The sequence below is a fragment of the Apis florea genome, unplaced genomic scaffold (genome assembly GCF_048593485.1).
Source record: "Apis florea isolate Af1SG1 unplaced genomic scaffold, ASM4859348v1 contig_1603_pilon, whole genome shotgun sequence".
Taxonomy (NCBI): Eukaryota; Metazoa; Arthropoda; class Insecta; order Hymenoptera; family Apidae; genus Apis; species Apis florea.
The window spans coordinates 394,953-415,229 of NW_028256408.1; the positions used below are offsets into that span (position 1 = coordinate 394,953).

At 32.7% G+C, this 20,277-nt stretch overlaps 1 protein-coding gene across 1 annotated transcript in view; it reads left to right on the forward strand.

The window, feature by feature from the left end:
- Positions 1-20,277, forward strand: part of LOC100871247 (uncharacterized) — a 169,172-nt gene that overhangs the window by 98,542 nt on the left and 50,353 nt on the right. Inside the window, exon 4 of the mRNA XM_086903464.1 lies at positions 7,739-7,872. Within this exon, the coding sequence (XP_086759590.1) occupies positions 7,739-7,872 (134 nt within the window). The remainder of the gene's footprint in view (positions 1-7,738; positions 7,873-20,277) is intronic.

The following is a 20,277-nucleotide window of genomic DNA, read 5'->3' on the forward strand; positions in this document are numbered from 1 at the left end:
AGCATTATAAGTAGTTAAAGGATTTCTGGAATCAGCAAGTATGTTAGAAGAAAATGGCGGTGCAACGAGGAAACTATTCTTTGCGTGCACGCTGAACTTTAATCAATTCTCATACTTCAAGTTTCGAACTTCTTAGTTAGAACGAATTAGTTAGAACGAATTTCAAGAAAGCTAGTGAATAATTAAAGGGAATAAAGGAATACATTTTATGGGAAAAAGTACTTATTCTATTTCCATATTTTTTATTTATATAAATCAAAATTCCAGAAGAACTGAGATAATCGTTTGATTTATTAATAATAATTTATACATTCAAAAAATTAAATCCTTTTAATTATCCTTTCAACTTTATATCACAATATTTTAAAGCAACACATCTATTTAAAATATTTTTATCAACTCCAACAAGATTTCTCCTCAAATAACTTTCGTTCAATTTTTACATACAATAATGCTATAGTCTCTTTGCATTCAGTCAACTGTGCAATCACTCGGTTCCATTTGATTCGTTGACAGTGCTCGAGCGAGGTGGAAGGTTTAAAAACCAATTTTCGAGCGATTTCGTTGGCCAGTCGTTACGTTTAACCGGTCGATAAATACGTTACGACATTTCAGATAGGAGAGAGAAAAGAGAGAAAGAGAGAGAGAGAAAAAAATGGTAAAATTAGTTAATGCAATTCCAAGTCGCCGCATCGTACGGGCAGACACGCAATTACAAGTTCACACTTTGACGAGACAAAAACGAATTCAGTCAACAGTTTCGTAATGAATTAACTGCATCCACGTAATTGGTGACAGAGAGTTGTTCCATCGGGGAGAAACATTTCGTTCTATCCACGTATTTTTCCTGTTTCGAGCAGGTATCAACAGAAATGACAACGCAATTAAATGTGCACCGTGATTAAAAGTGAGACATCTTGCCTGTAATGAGCGTATCAAAATTCAGTAACATTGTAATTGCCATTATTTCGATTTATTCCAGAATGCATTCCATTTCTTTTTTCCGGTCGAATATTGGAACATTGAGTATCAATTTTAGCATTAGCTTGTTAAATATAATGATAATGAATCTTTCTGTTATATATTTAAAATTATTATACCAGAATTGTGTTGCAAAAGAAATTGTGAATTGATTACATAATTATTTCAAATCTGAAAGATATAAAGTATATAATAAGAAAAAATAAGATTATGAAACACACTAGTCAAATATATTTTCATTACACCATTTTTAAATCACATGCAAACCTGACAAGACCACTTTTACATTTTCCCTTCTAATTCGACAAAATTAACTTAATAACATCATCTAAATTAATAGAACACTTGTCTCTATAAAGAGTTTCATTTTTATCTTCTCGAAAGATCAAAATTTTTTACAATTAAAAATTGACAAAATCAAATTAACGATCGATAATCACACTTCCACCAACCATCGTTCCGCGAAAAAATCAATAATCTTTTACGCGAAACCGTGCATTTTATTCGCCTTTGACCACCCCCACCGGTAGTTTATATCTTTTGCCATTACACCCCCGGTGTAGATTAAACAGTTGTTGACCAACGTGACACAACGCAAAACGTGCAGCGTGAGAGCAATTTTGAAATCGGGCAGCGATAAGCGAGCAACAAGATTGATGATCGAATGATACCCGATGCCTGTCGAAATCCCTGTGAACCGTGGCCCATTCAAATCCGCGGGATTCATGGATCGTTTGTATCGAGCAATATTCCGTGGTCCACGGACGAATTCGTCCGTATAAAACACTTTCAGCGACACAAATTAGCCCCCACCCTCCAACCACCCTCCTGCCGGCTATGCGATAATGTCGCAATGTGCGAGAGAAATTCGGTCTCGAAACGAACCCTGTATAAATGCGCGCGTATTTCGTCGGGACACGCGTTATTTCGAGGGGAGGGGAAAAAAATGACAATCAATGGAAATTTATATTAGAAATAAAAATACACGCGTTAGAGAATTTGTTCTGTTCGAATCATTAAATTTTATCTCTGTTATTTTAAAAATTCTTTCGAGCAGAATTTATTTTGTTTCGAGAATAATTTCGTGGTCGTGATTCCTTTTTTTGGGGGGACGGATGGATATATCGAGAATGTATGAAGATTAATATTGTTTTTCTCTCTAATTAGTTGAAATTTGGCAATATTTGGACTTTATCTTGTAGAATTTATGAGAAACAAAGAGAATAAAATATCGCTATGTCCCATAAATTTTATAAAATTGAAGTTAGAATATTTAGATATAATTATAAAATTTAACAAGAAATATAAAATTTTATTTAAAAATTTAAGTTAATTTTTATGTTTCATTTATAGCTTCATGTAGGAAAAATTATTTATTCATTTACACGATATCTACTTGAAATATAATTTGAAATATATTTTGAAATAGTGAAAGAAAAATATATAATACGACATATTACATTTGCATATATATTCAATTGAACAATTTAATAAGATAATGCAATAAGATCTTTTGAAATATCCGTAGAATAATTATTAAATATTATAATATAACAGAATATTTTGAGCTATCTATTAGCTCCTAAGTAGTATAAACTTATAAGTAACGCGACATTCTACTGACTTGTAAGTAGTATAACCTTAAAAATAATGCAACCACACAAATTATTTTACAAATTTTATTCTAAATTATTTGTCACTGTTTCCAGAAATATGATATTAGTTTCGCGTAATATGGAATATTAATATTTAATGTTCTGTACCAACATTTATTGAAAATTTAATGATGATGCGCATAACCGTCTTGACTATAGAATGAAGTTAGGCAGTTTCTAATCAGACATGTTAAGCATATTAAGCTGGATTACATTTTAGGTTGATTAAGACTAGATCAGACAACCTCGGTTACATCTACCTTTGATTACGTTGGATTATCCGAATTGAACCGAACACAATCGATAATTGAAATAGAGAGAATTGGCAATCAAATTTATTGCAAGCATATTACGAATGATTTTTTACATAACAAAAATATATAATTAAAAAAAAAAAATAACGAAATAAACTTTAACGCGTGTATTATAAATTTATTCCAAATTAAAATTAAGGAAACATTTAATTTTTTCCCTTTAAAATTGAGATATCTCAATTTTCTTACAAAGTGGAAAAATATAATATCATAAATCAACAAAATTCTTCGTTGAATAACGTTTAAAAATTTTATCACATTAATCCATTTCTCTTTTTTCAAGATCCCCCTATCACAAATTAAAATAATATTTAATTTTACTTTCTCGACGGTATCCCAATTTCTTTCGAAAATAAAGAAAACGACAGTATTCTCTCTCTGGGAGTAACGTAAAAACTTTTATCCATTATACTCATTCATAAAAGTTTCATAAAACTGCTGTCACCATAGTTCGGCGTAAACGAAGCAAACGCAGGATTAAAGGTCATAAGTTATCACGATGTCTTAAAATAGATCGAAAGGAGACACGATACTTCAGGCTTGTTAAAAATTGTTACCATCGGTTAAAGAATAATATTCATGGAAGTGGTGTTCTTTATTAGCACCACTTGGGATCGAGGAGGTAGAAATTTTTCGCGGAGATAGACTTTGTGAGACCGTACGGATATGAATTTCATATTTTACGATAATACCGCGGGATGTTCTTAAAGTAAACGAATCTTGGCCTGCCGCAGTTTTCACGTAGTCGAAGAAAAATCGTACTTACTCCCGGATTCCGTGAAACGACTTTTATATCGATTTCTATCTGAACCTCTGCCCCGTTCATCTCGTCATAAATATCGAAGATTGAAAAACCGGCACTTTCAGTTTAAATCGTAACTCGATGCCTCATCCCTTTGTCACTCGAGAATTGATTCTCGATATTAATTTTCAGCCTGTCGCTGAAAATCTATATTAACCGAAAAAACTATATTGAATTACAAATTTGTACACGAGCTATTTCGATCATTCTCAATGCATTAGAATTTTTTTTTTTTTTATAAAATAATTAACTTTTTAAAAATTTGAAAAAATTCGTACAGCGTCTTAATAGAACGTACTCTGAATTGATGAGATTAGAATAAAAAGCGTGGTGATTTCGTTTGAACAAACAAAAAATTTTCAAAAAATAAACTTCTTTTACGATTTAAAAATCACTCCATCATTGTCGTTCTTTTATTCAACTTCATAATTATTTCTCAACTAGTATACATAACTATACTTTCTCCACTTTCTTTAAACACTCAAAATTCACAACATGCTCCATACGAATATCATATTAAAAATACATATATACATTTCTTTTTAATTCTACTTTACACCGATGCGTACGATCAAATAATTCAGATGACACGAAGAACACGCGTCGAAACGTAGGTTAGTTCATTAATAGAATAAGTCCCTCCTTGTTCCTCGAACCGAGAGCGACGAAGACAAACACTACAATACAGCGGAAGCGAGAAAGTGTGCGACAGCTCCAAAACGCGGCGGACGTTAAACCGGCCAGGACAAAGTTCATTTCATATCCCTCCCGTTTGGAACTGTTTGATCTCGTTTACCCTTTCCAACCTCCCCTTTCACGAAATTCGTTTATATTGGAAAATGTAAAATCATGTTTGCAGTTGGCGCGCGCAAAACGGGTACGCGCATACCTGGGTATGTATAGAGCGATCAAGTTAGAGGAAACCATTCATACGGGGAAGACGATAACATAACTGAAATTCGATTACTTCGTTCTATCGTTACAGCGAATCACCGGTTTATCACCGGCCAAGGTGAGAGAGGGTTAAACGGTTATTTCCCTCGCCACGCTTCGCCCGTAATCGGTTCTAGTTTCAGCTGTCGCTCGTTAGATAGATAAAGTTAAAGGATCGTGTTATAATTGGCGATGTTCACGCGCCGTGCATTCCCTCGATTGTAAAACTGAATGCGATAATGGCCGGTCTAAACACCCTCGTTTATTGGCCGCGACCTCGTTCGACGTGTACATCACAATTGGCGGAGGGTAAAACGAGTTGTACCAATACTATTTTGTTTCTCACGATTAATTAGAGGCAATTCTCATTTTCTTGGTGTTATCGTTGGTTATCTCTAAGGGAAATTGTGTTGTGGGTAATAAAATTATAATCGTGCTGTTATCTGGATACACGTTTCATTGAAAGTATTTTTTTTTCCTTTCTCCTTTCTTTTGTATTTATTAAAAAATTATAAGGAGTTGAATTATAATATTCTTTGTGTGTGTGTGTGTGTTTTTTTTGGGGATATTTTTATGTTGTTAATATCGAGCAATATTGATTACACGTTATATTTTGGTCGTATCTTTTCTTGTAGGATAATTATTTTGATTTTTATTCGATCGAAAATATTTTTCTAATTCTTACTTTTTTCGCTTCGTCAACTCGTTGTTTAAAAAATCGTTTAGCAATAAGTTTACATTTCAACTCTTCTCAGTGTTACGACAATTTTAATATCTTTCCAACACTTTATTTTACTTCGTTCAACTTTATCGTTATAAATATTCGTTTCGTTTATTTGCGAAATATTCTCACCATGAATTTTATTTCAAATATATACGAACTCTTGATTAACTCGGTAATACTATAAGAGTATTATTTTTATTAGTATTATTTCACCATCTGAAAATTGCGGAAATTCTCAATTATTGGTACTTTGAAAACACGATTTTATCCCGAATATTTAACTGCCACGATTATTCACGTTGCTTGGCGACGTGTTTCCATTGATCAATGTTGAATGTTTTATTCAACATGATTTCGATGTAACGATGGTACACGGACGTCCATTTTATACGAATGTTGCCTCTACTTTATCGAGACATATAAATCAATAAACCGAAACCACCACCTTGTTTACAAAACTATTTATCTCCCTCTTTTCTCTTGTCAAGTTTACGAAAATTATCATAATTCAAATACAAAGCAATGCTTTCCTGAATATTCGAACATTTTATCAAAGTAATAATTTCCAAATTATTCCACATTGTTCTAACAATCTCAAAATCTCAAAAGTTTCTATTATTTTTGATCGAGAAACGAGAGAGTACGATTCTATGGCGAATGTTCAATTTACAGTTTCATTATCACGATAGATCCGTTACAAGTGTCGTTACGATCTCCTCGACCAATTTCTGTTATTCTTCTTCTTGCTGCAACTTATATCGTTGATATTTTGTAACTATACCACGACCTACTTTATACCATTATTCGGATTGTTTCGAAAGATTTGTCGACAGCGATCGAAAATCCAATATACTTAATGGAAAGTCGAACGCACGCGGTTGAACTACGAAAGATCTCGTTTATTTCGAATCAATCGATTCGTGGATTTTAATGGTCGTTTTTTTCTCTCGCGTTCCAGAAAATCATTTCAACTGTGATGAAATTTACAATAATAATGGACAAAAATATACATGATTGCATACTTCGTATATTCGAAAGAAAAAAATTGTACATTTTATATCGAAAATGAATGTGTAGAAATCTTAAGTTCGTAAAATAGTAGGACAAAAAATTTAGTGAATTAAAAAGTAAACATAAATTGACTTGAATAAAATCGAATAACATTGATGAAAATATATAATATATATAAAGAAGAAAAACATCATTTCTAGTAACATCAATGTATTTATCTAAAGAAAAAAAAAAAGGGAAAAACAGTAAATGATAAAGAACTATAAGAATGTGAGTCACTTAAAATATTACAAATATACAAAATACTAGATTTATTCCTAATTATTATTATAGAACACAATTCGTTTAATCGACAAAGAGATTTTTTGTTGCAAAATTAAGTCGTCGAAATGGCGGTGTAAATGAGATTAATTCCATCCGTGGCCACCGTCGATGGTGGCACTGCCGAGATATGTATTTCATTATGTATACACGCTGGTGAGAAAATGGCTGCATAATTTCGCTCCATAATCATCATTTGGCGATGCAAACTGTATTGATATTTCTTGTGTTATCAAGAATATTCATATTCGTAGATTTTAATATTGGTTTCGGATTGCAATCGCATCATATTCTTCGCAATATATCAACCGCTATTTAAATAATCGAATTATAAGACTGCACGCGCGTGACTTTGAACACTCGAACAATCAAGTTTAATTCCATCTTGAATTTTCGCATCGTTTCACTCACGCGATCTTTATTAATGGCTCGTAATTTATCTCTCTTAAATTATTTTCCCCCTCTTTTTCTTGAAATCTCCATCATATCGATTATTTATTTCATCGCAGATAGAGATAATGGAGGAAATGAGAAATGTCATTTATTATAAATTCAATCTCAATTCATAAAGACAAGATTGTTTTTAAACTTTAAATTTTCCATTTTCGTTACTTCCAATATACAATACAAATAACGCCAAAAGATAATTATAAATTGCAATAATTAGATCAAAATAAGAGCATCGATATTATTAAAATATTATCAAAACAAAAGTCCATCCTCAACGAGAAATAACATAAGCTTTTTAAAACAGTAATAAATATCAAAATTTTTGCACTCAAGCGCTTTCTCTACGCTGCTCGTGCAACCATATAAATTAAGAGAAACATCGTAAAACCAACTACTTAATCTGTTCCACGTTGCTTCTTATGAATATCGGATAGGATAAGCGGAATAGCCGAATAATGTTGCTCGTATCGTTGGAACGAAGCGCGAACAATCGAGCCGCTGACAATGAGTGGAAGAGATACACACCCATGGAATTATTATGTTTCAGCTCTGCCCAAAGTGAAGCCTGTTATCGTATCGGAACGTGAACGTTACGACGTCGGAGACACTTTGAGGGCAAATTGTAGCTTACCACCCTCGAAGCCACCGGCTCATCTCTCATTCACCCTGAACAACGTGGCGGTAAGTGATACCTATAATCCACGCGTCATTATCGAATCCGCAGTTAAGGGGAAACCCGTGAAATTAATGGTTTAAGAGCGTCTCTATATACGGTGTCTAACGTTATTGATTCGAATACGCTTACTAGTGTGTTGTTTTCAATGGAATGTGGCCAGAGAAAGAAAGTTATTTGAGTTGATTGAACGGGGATGATGGTGATTCGAAAGAATTTATTTCCCACTCGGTAAATTTTACTTTACTTGGCGTATTTATTTTGATTTTTAGGAAAGAGATTTCATACTTTTCATTTTAATAATACGAAGCTATCGTTCCTTGTAGAAGAATTTGATAACAATTCAAAATTTCCACAATCTTGTAATTAATAATAAATGATTATATGAAAACTTTTTTTTTTTCATTATTCGAAATCAAATTACAAAGATCTCTTTCAATGTAACATTTTATTAATTAATCGTATTAATGATTTTTAGATTTCTATTTTAAAATTATAAAAGAAGAAATAGTATTATTAATTCATTTCTAAAACATCGTCCAGACAGTTCGATATTAATAAAACAATATTCATTGAAGAGGACAAATTTCACCACTAATATCATTAATTCAAAATCATACATCACATTCAATCGATCAACGCGTGAAAATTCGTAGTTATCTCGTAGCAATCATATTTCAAAATTGTGGCATTAAAGCATCCAGAGAAATCGATATCGGGAATTACGAGCTAAAACGATCTCGAAAATTCACGAAGTAAAATCTCGCGCCGCCATCCAGCTTTCTCTGGAGCCCCTCCCTCCCTCGGTCGAAGAGAGAACTTTTTCCTTAAACGCTTTTCCGTGTCATCGAAAATAATTTTCAACGGTGACGTCGGATACTTCTCCGCTGTGTGTACGTATATACATACATATATATATATATACATACATACACAACTAAAATAATTGCACGATACAGCAGCGAAACGTAGAAGTTATCACAGTATGAAAGTTTGAGGGGCCGGTCTATAAAAGTTAAGGAGGTTAAGCAAAGAAGGGGAACTTTTCCTCTTGAAAGATCTTCCTCGGCCGTACAACCTGGCTAGGTGTACGTGTCTGTGTGTACATTAGCCCGGTATCTCCGTTCGCAAAGGATTTGTTTCTCGTAATTTTTAAATTCCGTCCCCCTTCTTCTGAATGATTACCCGCAGAGAGAATTTTCATCCGTCCTTCTCTACGAAACGTAGTTCAACCCTTCTCCCTCTTTCTTTCTTTTTTCTTTTTTTATTCGAACAAAGAAACCTTTCGCAATCAATTAATTCGAAAACAGAGAATCGAGTTACGAAGTTGGAGAGAAAAAAAAGGAGAGAGAGGGAGAAAATATTATCGACCAACTTTTATCAAAATGGAAGTCGGGAGTTGTAGCCGTTGGCAATGTATTACCCGTAATCCCCGAGGATGACGACGCAGGATCTCATTATCCGATATGGCTAAATACGTATACCTAGAAAATGGAATGCTCCCTGTATTCGGCTCGTAAGAAAACCGACGAATATATTGTTTAATTAAGTTCGAAATTTTACGAAAGTTTATTCGACTCGAGAGGAGACTCGACTCCTGTGATACGTTTTTAGTGAAAAATACTTATTGGTCTTGGCATGTTTTCAATGCATTATTAAGTCGAATCTAGGACAATCGAGTTCCGATAGAGGGAACAAGTTTGAAGGGAAAATTTACACACGAATGTAATTTTCATCGTATCCTAGTTTTCAACTATGTATAATGATATTGTATAATGGTGATTTTAATTATTCATATTTTATTGAGGATTTTCGAGAAGTGTTTCTCAGTTGAGTAGTACTAGTATACGCGTGCACGTATACGAGAAGAGTTGTTATCTTTTTTCAGCATTTCGAACTTTTTTGTAACAATTTTTTCTTTTCTGAATTATCCTAGAAAGAATATACCGGATGTTTCGCATAATTTTACGCCCGCAATAGAAATTTCGCTCGTTCTTTACAATATTAAAAAAAGAATTTTTTCGAATAAAAGTTGAATAGAATCGGTATTCTCGTGTTAATAATTTTTTCGTGGATGTGTAAAGAACTCGTGAAGCTGAATTTTTGTTTTTTTCAATAGAATTATATTTTTAATATATGAATATGTGTCTTATTATTCTCTATAAAAAAAGTATATATATATATATATATATATATATATATATATATATATATATATATAATAAAGTTTACAAAAGTCGATAAATTAAATTGATGTAAAAAGTAATTAACTATAATTAAATATCTATAAATTAATAATTCTTATAGAAGAGAATTCTTATAGAAGAATGTGCTGTACTCGCATTAGAAAATATAATTTCGCTTAAAAAAAATAAAGTTGATCTATGCGTCATTTACGCGTTCATCTATGGTATGAAAATAATAATTTACATCACGTCTCCCTCAACTTTGAAATATTTTTTAATAGTTTAAAAAAACAAGCGAGATATTCCAGGTGATAAAATTACGTGAAATACCCGGAATATGACACGTCTCATGCAAATGTCACATAAATCTAATCGCTTAATTACCTCCAATTATCTAGCCTGTTTAACCTAGATATATTTAGCGGAAATTTGAGGTTATGAAATGGACGAACAGCTATAATTAACATATTTTCTTATATCAACAATAATTCTTTTATTCACCAATTCCCACCAATTCTATATTTTATCATACAATAATTCTTCGATTATTCGAATATTAATAATCTTTTCTGCATCATCGATTTTCTTTTCTTTTATTTTCATTTATTATAGTAATATCCAAATTCATATAATTTCTTTTACAATACTTTCTTCGAATATTTATTAAATTCCTACTCTTTTTATTTTTAAAAAGCTATGACATATAAATTCAGATAATAATTTTAAATAGAGAAAGATATATTTTAATATAAAGCAGCATATCTATATATATATATAAAAATTAAAAGTTAAATAATTATTTACGTAGTTTTTCGTTTTGTCAAATTCCATTACCGGTGAATTTTGCGGTATATAATACGGGGTATAGAAGAGGAAGATGCTATTTTCTCGAACACGCGCCACCGTAAAAAGAGTGGGTGGAATGTACGGTTATGAAGAAAGTCGGGGCCAGGTTCTTCACACGATGAGACTGAGAGAAAATTAGTAGTACGCGTGCACACGCTTGCAAAGAAACCTTGGCTTATAAGGAATTGCGAAATTGGAGGGCGAGAAGATTGGTTTTGCTCATTTCTTAACACCGTTCTCGTAGAATCCGACGAATTTAGAGAGGGAATGTAACTGGCAAGAAATAAGTCATTCCGAAAACACCATTCGTTACAAGGTGGAGTTAAACACATTTTGCATATTTGCAAGGTCAATGGTTTAATTATTCCATTTTAGATCCTTGATTTTGATCTATTTTATTTCACAAATTTAAAATACTTGTAATAACGAATTATTTCTTATGTATTTCTTTGAATTGTATATTTCAATGCTGCATGCAATAATTTTCTATTTCAATTGTTATCGTGTTATACATGATTATAAGTGAAGGCAACAGAATTAGATTGGAATTTTAATGTTTGCAACATCTTGAAGTAATTTTGATCTTCATACTACTTTACTTGATAAATTTCATTGGTAATCTTCATTACATAAGATAGAAAATTACAAGTGATAACAACAATTAGAATTTAAAATAATTATTTCAAATTTGTTGTTTAATTTTAATATACATTCCACGTATATCATGTTAATCTCACAAGGGATAGCTCTTTGGTGAAACCAACGATGACTAAAACAATTAACAATATTTGTCTTTTGCATGCTGGTAGATAGGGGAGCGTACAGTGGGTAGATGTACAAACTGTCTACATTGTTAGAATTCAACACAAACAAAATTAATCTGGAAACTTTGTCTCCATCTCCTATCAGTTGGTCATTACATTTTTTTAACAATATTTTACCGCGATGAACGAGACATTTTGTTTAAAGATGTAACTAATCAAGTGGTTTGGAACGCCGCAGGGAAAACATGTAAAGCGAGAAAGTACATGGAATCTGATGGGCCGCAATTAATGTCATATATGTTCTCCGGTGGCATTCACCGTTCTCTATTGTAAGGAGAAAAAATAGGCCGATCGGATTGCTGGTCCGAGATTCGAAGCCAGATCTTTCATTTACCGAATGCTGCTATCAATTGAGCAATCCAGGCCGCCGATAGATCTTTCCTTGAGCCTAATATTCGAACAGTGGCTGCTGTCGTCAGATAGATAGAAAAGAGGGATAGTAGATAATTAATAATATTTTCCATTTTACACGTTTAATTAAAAAAAGAAAGTGTAGACTCTTGGTGAGTCGATTATTTTAATCAATTTTTATATTGTGATTCCAAACGAATAGAATATTTCAAATATTATATATGATAAAAGAAAAAGAGGTTGTGAGAATATGACAATATTGGATTACGACTAAGAGTTCGAGTTAAATTACTCGTTTATTGCTCGTATTGTACACGATGAAAATCAAAATGGCCTTGCTTTTGTTTAATTCTTCAAATCAAATTTCTTCAAATTATATCATAATTAACTCGTAATATCAGTGTCCCTTACAAAAAGTTATGGTTTACGAGCAGCTACCTTAGACAGTATTAACTGTCAAAGGATAAAGTTTAAGTTAATTGCAACAGAAAGCGGATCCCAGGGGTATGTGATGAAGTACAAGATCCTCTTTGAATTGTGCACTCTGGAGGATTGTGTAGGTTCTACTTTTTAAAGAGTTTTAAAATACTGGCACATCAGCTTTTGCTTGGAATGAATATGTTCTTCAATATCATGTAAGAGAAAGATAGATATTAATTCTATTTTTTTTTTTTTACAAATATTATATCTTTGTTTCTTATTGATCTCATTGATATTTGTATATTTTCATTTGTTCATTATCTTTCTTTCACGTTGTCTGAATTATAATTGATATTTACTACTTTCGTAGCATCACATTTTGAGTAAAAGCTTTAATAGAAGCATAGCTTTTGTACAAAGTATTCAGGAGTTTTTAAGAGTATTATAAAATAACGAAATTCTTTAAATATTATTAAAATTGTAAATGATCTTAAATATTAATTTATATAAATATTACAAATAACTTAAATTTTAATGTTTAATTTGTTTATATGTTTTCTTATTATTCACTCGTGTCTATTATTTTATTATATGAGATTTATATTATTTATCTTATGAATTGTGACATTAGAAAGTAGCAGAACTGTGTATTTCACTTAAAAACGCAGTGCGATATTTACTTTTAAGCAAAATTACGATTAACCACGGGAAAATAACTTTTAATGATGAAACTTCCCCAGCTTCAACAAATTATTACTTTCGGTTATATACTTTTTCAGAATTTTTCAGATTATTAATAATGAGACTTGCAACATATAAATTACAAGCAATTTGAAATCTTGAAATCAGTGACGATAAATACATTTTGACAAATGTAATTAAGTGACCCAAAAATAATATTCCTTTTTTTTTCCCCCACAAGATTTTTTTATAAGAGTTATAAATCTCGTCAAAGGCAAACTCGTATAAAACGAAACTACTTTATGCTTTCCCTGTATTTATATTTTATACGTTTATAACTTTTAATTTTTTGCACAGATAACCAAGAAAGAAATTATTCTTCTTTAGAATTAATATTTAAAAAATTTATTAATATATGAAAAATTTGAAAAAAATATTCTTCATTAAATCTTCGTTTATTATAATCAGAAATAAATTTATTCGAACAAAGTTCATTGAAGAATTCAATTCAAGAATTCTTTTCATTCCTTCAAAAAATTGTCAATTTATTATATATATATATAAATAACTTAAAGAAATTAAACCAAGAATATCATTTTCAAAGAATGAACGTAGTTGATTCTGGGTCAGTACACGATATTTATGGGTTGGTAAACGTTGCACGTGAACGATTGAGTAGAACCGCGTCAAATGACAGCTATCACAGAGCTAATAGCGCTCTTATCGTCTTGCTCGTGTAAAATGACGAAATGATGCATTCCTGGTGCAACGATAAACAGGCATTTTTAGAGAATCGTAAAACAACATGAAGAGGAAGGAATTTCGAGCAACCTTGCCGGGTCGAGAAGCTAAAAGAAGATCGCTATAACGTTGGCTTATATCGGCACGTTATGAGAAGCCATTCGTGTATATATTTGTTGAGAATGAGAGACGCCATGAATTCTTTCAACTGGTCATCAAACATCGTCAATGGACGAACACCCACGATTTTCATTTCCATTTCATTCTATCGCGATCTATTTACTTTATTTTATTTTATTTTTCCATTGCACGAGATATTTGTATATTCTCTTACTCTGTTTTAATTCGTGTCTAATTACTACTCTTCATTCCACCATTTTTTCTTCATCATTAATTTACGATTTTGTAAAAATTTATTTTTGTCATTAAATTTTTTAAATGGGATGGTATTAATTATGAAATAAATCTACTAGAAATGATTTACTTGATAATCTTATAGAAATAAACTTTGGTCATTTTTCTTTAATTAATAATTTTTAATAAGAATATACGTTAATTTTATCGAAGTAAATTTAATTAGAGGGCACAATTTAAATAAAATAAGTACAAGCTTTGTTAAAGATTATTTAGTTATATTCAATTATATTCATACATTCAATTCAAATTATTATTCAATAATTAATTCTTTTATTTTATCTTTATACAAAATTATCCATAAAATTTTATACAATAATAATTAAATTCATTCTTTTTGTAAATCTGTCTCTCTCTTTCTCTATTTTTCCTTCATTTCGAGAAGAAATTACGTTTATTATGAAGCGTTCATAATAATAATGTCCTTTCTTATATTACGATTCAATAAATCATATAACCTAATTAATTTTAAATCGCGAAATTGATTTTGCTTTATCGATTCATATTTTCTTCAAAGTTAAATCGTTTATCTTAAATGTTCTTTTATCTCATTCTAAAGTTTTAAATTCTATCTATTTGTATGATACACACGATACAAGAGAACAAATAAGCGAAAAAATCTTTCTATATTTTAATGGAAAATATTTATCTTTCCAAAAACCATTCGTTCCGGAACCACTGGAGACTTTTACTTATTGATCCAGAGTATACTTCCGCTCGTTCAATATTCGACATGCTATATCTACTAGTAAGTCGAAGTAATAGTTTCTATTATCGTTCATTGAAGTCTATTTCCTCCGATCTTCATTTTATCATGATGATACATGCTTTCCTCGATACTGCACATTGTATAAATCGACTGTCTTACTCCACCAAGATTTATTTCCACCATATTATTCGTAACGTGTAACATTTGCATAACAATTTGCAATTTTTCTCCAAAAATTTTCTATGTTAAACAGATTAACATACAATAGTACATACTTGCTAATAGTTTTTGCGATAGTAACAGATATTATCTTTCAAAATCTTTGATATATTAAATATTATATACAAAATACCGATAAAATAATATATATCTCGAAATATAATTAATTTCAAGTAATACACGACAATATGTTCAAAGAACTCTACGAAATAAAAATCCAATGAAAATCTTTCTCCCTTGATAATAAATTTATCAGATATAACGATGCACGACTCCGAATAAAATTCGCACGTTTATTAACTGCACGACACGAATCATTCTTAACACGAGGCTGTCGCTCGCAATATATTACACGAGAGTCGCTAGTGTGCCGTTCGTACAATTTAATTGGCTCAAAAACTAAGGTAACTTTTACCAATCAAATGCACACCCTGCGGGAAGAAAGATCGGGGTCGCAGCTGCACGAGAGGCGACTGGAGGAAGGGGTGGAAACTTTATTGGATCGTAAGTTGCCACCTGAAGGTACGAGGGCGACCGATGTCCGTGCACTCAACACTTTCCAGGACGAATCGAGTATTTTCTTTACTTGCTTGCTCGCAGGTGAAACCCCCTTTTTGTTTTCTTAGATTTGTTTTCGCGTTTATACGACGGGGCAGAAACGGTTCGCAAAGGAAGGAGCCCGCTCTTGGTTTTTCTAATAAGATAAAAGGGGAGATCCGGAAATTGAAGAAATTATGAGACATCAGGGTCGAAGGTTGTCTTAATAATGGAAACACGTGGCTTTCGCCTCAAATTCGGGAGAAAAGGGGTGAAATTATTTGATTAACTTGGATATGAAGAAATTTTATTTGGAAAAGGGAATGAAAAAAGAAAAAAAATATATATATCTGAGCTTTCTTGCGTAAATGAAATAATATATTTTTAGAAGTAGAATTTTAAGTCAAAGGATTATTATATTTAAGTCGTCTGATTGTGGAAGAAGGATGAAATTTTTTTTAATATCCTTTCCTTTCGAATTTTTGAAAGAGGAATTTAATTATTTTCTATTAGAAAATGTTACGTTACAAGAAAAGATAAAATTGATGTATCGTAACAAAGTATACAAAACACATGCAACACGAGCAATTTCACTCTTAATTTCAAGCGAATCGAACCAGATCGAGCAAATTCATTTCCATGTTGTATCGACGACTCAGCGAACTATCAACGTTTTCCAATGAATCGTTCAATCGTATTGTTCTTACGACCTGGTGAAATACTTGGCTAGATACTTGGTACCTTGGAAAGATCGAGAACAAGAAGAAAATAAAATTATTCTAAACTTCGTGTTTCTATCGATTCCTCTATGGGTTTATCGATTTCGAAATTTCAAAGAATTTTCTTTCCTTGTTTAATTTTGTACGTTTAAATATTTATTAAAAATTATCATGAAAATAATTAATTTTTCTAATTCTTATGAGAATTTAAAATGAAATTGTAAATTTAATTAAATATCTTGAAACATGACGGAACACATATTCGTTTAAAATAGCTATTCAGTTAAAATTCCCCTTTTCTTCTACAAAATTCTTTCTCTTCTCTTTCATACAGATCGGTTATATTTCAATTCTTTATCTAGTTATTACAAAGTTCGATCGAAGTTCGTTCGTAACGCTTCGTAATTCTCTCGAAAACCTACTCTAATTGAATTTCAAAGAGGACCTAAACTCGTTTATTCTTTTAGAACTTACATTCTACGTGACCAATAGAATACGTGCATACACGTGCATATACATAGAAAGTCAAAGCGAGCAATTATATCAGATGGACAAAAAAATAAATTCCATTTTCCAGTTTTCCTAATTTTCGATATTCCACTGTATAATTATTTCATAAATAGTTCGTCCATTTCTACGATTCAGTGTTTGTATAAAATATCTATAACTTTTGCACAAATCAAGTTTTAACATTCAATGGGATTTTATTTCTTATAAAAAAGATCAATAACATAAAAATCAAATTCTATAATAAATATAATTTTCTTAGGAAATTTAGTTATTAATTTGTATATAAATAAATTTCAAATATATTTATCCATTTGAAGAAATTCTTATCGATTTTTAATATTAATACAGATTGTAGAATATCTTCTAATTAATATATGCTGTATAACCGATACTTGCTAACTATTTATTATAACCATTAAAGAAAATACATTCTTTCATTTTCTTTCCTTGTCTTTCTTTTCTCTAACTTCAAGCCTCTCATTTACAGAAAATACAACGATATCTAATATTCAATTTTTTTGAAATGAATAACAGATTAAATTATTAAGAACAAATATTATTAATTAAATCTATATCACTGCGTACACGTAATCATACGTAAATATGCGATGTGTGCAGTATCATATTAATGAGATGGTGAAAATGACACGTATCCTGTGTACGGGATTCAACGATACGCAACTGCTCAAGCACGATAATGATCCGATTCGGTTTCGTCCAATTACGTGAGCCTACAAGCACACGTTTATAGTAGCTTGAAACTAGTAATTGTCGTGCCATGAAACGCTCGCTTAACTCACTTTCTCTATACTGATTATACACTGTACAATAACACATTACGTATTATTTTAAGTATTTTATGGTATCTTGACAAAGTACAATTTTCCCTACGATCTGCACAACTTTCGCCGAAACGATCACGGAACAATTACTCTCCAATTTTTTTCTTTTTTTATCGATCAAATCGCGACGAGAATTGAATCTCCACTAGGCATAGAAAGAAAAAGAAGAAGAGAAGAAAGGGAATGGTGAACGTCGAAATGAATTCTTGTGATTTACGACACAGCGAAAGCAAGGGAAAGGATTATATCATTCCGACATTACTTTCGTTTTCCATGATAAATAGACGAGTGTGTCTAAAGTGATAACGCAAAGGGATTTTCCTCTCAGGTGAGCCGTTCTTTATACTCCTCGCGCATAGTCTTGGCCAATGTATATATATATATATATATACACACAAACAAGCGACCACTTTCCCGCGTGGCTTCGACATAATGAAATGCATCGTCCTTTTGAGAGTATAATCCAATGCAGATTAAAATCTTCTTGTCCTCTCTCTCGCTTTCGCGGTTCCTTCGTTTCCACGATACAAATTGCAGAGCAGCACAGTGGCATAGGAGAGAAAAGGGTGTCGAGGCTAATCCGACGAGGAGCTCGTCACGACTTTATGGGCGAGGTACTGACTGAGTGGAGAGGCATCCTTAGCAGGAAAAATCGAGGTCGACGGGGAATAGTTTTCTTCCTTCGTATCTTCCTCCCTTACCCTCCGTCTTTTTTCAAGCTTAGGATGCAGCCAGTTACGTACGCCTCTTTGCGGTGTCATCGAATCCACGGCAAAAGTTTGTAGCAAAAGAGAGGAGAAATCGGGTAACGACCTGGGTCTTAACCACCTAGCCAAACTAACCCATCGACTCCTCTTTCCCTCCTCCTTTATACTCCCTTGTTGCCCATTTCTCTTCCTTCTCATCCACCTCATCGTCTCGCTTCCACTTCCACACCATCTCCGTTCCATCCGTCCTTCCTTTCTCGCCAAGTCTCATTCATTAAGTCTCAAGAACGGTCTCGCAATCTCTATAGGGTCGTCGGTAGACGTGTACACGACGTGCCGTTTGTTCTCCACTGAAACTCGAGATGTCCTCCTCGAATAACACGCTGCGCGGCCGTCAACGCTCTCAGAAATACGCCCTGCCTCGATATATATATATATACGCGTATACGCCCGCTTGACGAAACATCCTCTCCACATTGCTACGAGAACGACATAATAAAATCGTGGGGAGGAAGATAATGAAAGGTTATGCCAGCCATGACCTGGGATACTATAGGGTTCTATAGGGATGATAAAAGTTCTTCTATCGTCCCCTATATTGTCGAGAAGTGTAACATTAATAAGGAAATATAGAAGTTGTTGAAAATTATTGATTGTTTAATGTCTCGAGTATTCAATTTGCTAATTCCATTTACTTATTCGTTGGGAAGTTTAGATCCTATTGTCTGTTGTTCATAGTTGCTTGTGTCGAATGAATTTTAAGTCTTTGTTAGTTTGATTGGTCACAATAGATTTGATCTATTAAGCTATTGCTTAATAGATGAGAATGTTTAAAATAATTGTGAGCCGATTATCGTTACTTTAGATTGGCCTACAACATTGATTGCTCGTCATTCGACCAAACTGGAACGGCACTGATCCAATTTTAAGTCCCCATTAGCTTTGTCCTAGGCATTATTCGCGTGTAACATGCATTGTTGCAGTCCCAGCGAGACTGGGAAGTCTCGAAAGACCTAATATCTTCCTAATCCTCAGCTGTTCTGCTTATATGAACTGCTATCATTGGTTTAAAGTCTCAAGCCTCTACTTTTCCTTCGTACAGCTTCGCTCTCGGCATCGTATCTCACCGCACACCGTATGAAGTCTCTCCATTCCGCTGCAATTATAGCTTCGCTATAGCATTATCTACCGGTTAACATGTAGAGCCTAAAGTCTCAAGGGGTCTTCGTGCTCCGTTAATTTTCCTATCTATAGCTTCACCTCGTTGGCTGCTCGTAGGCAATTACAGTGGCCCAAAATGATTATAGAACGACACGGTGCTATATAAATTTTAAGAGATGCGATCGAAGAAATCTAACCGGTTTATTGGAAGTAAAAATCACGTCACGCTTGCCTTCAAGACACTTGATCCCTTGACCGAAAAGGATCTTCCATTTTGTCGACGATCGATTCCGCCGGACATAGCGTACAACGTTCGACAATCCTCTGTATCCGGCACGCGTGCACGCGTACACACGTTCGAACATCGAATTTCAACGTGGCTAGGCACGGACAATGTAATCACGTTGTTTGCTTGCCTGTCCTGTCATTCGGACACAGAAGGTGGGCGTACTCGCGGCTCCAATCAGGGTTTGGCCTCCCTTTGATTCCGTTCTTCAATTTGTCACTGATGAGGTTTCTTCGAATTTTGGCCTGGCCAGGGTCAAA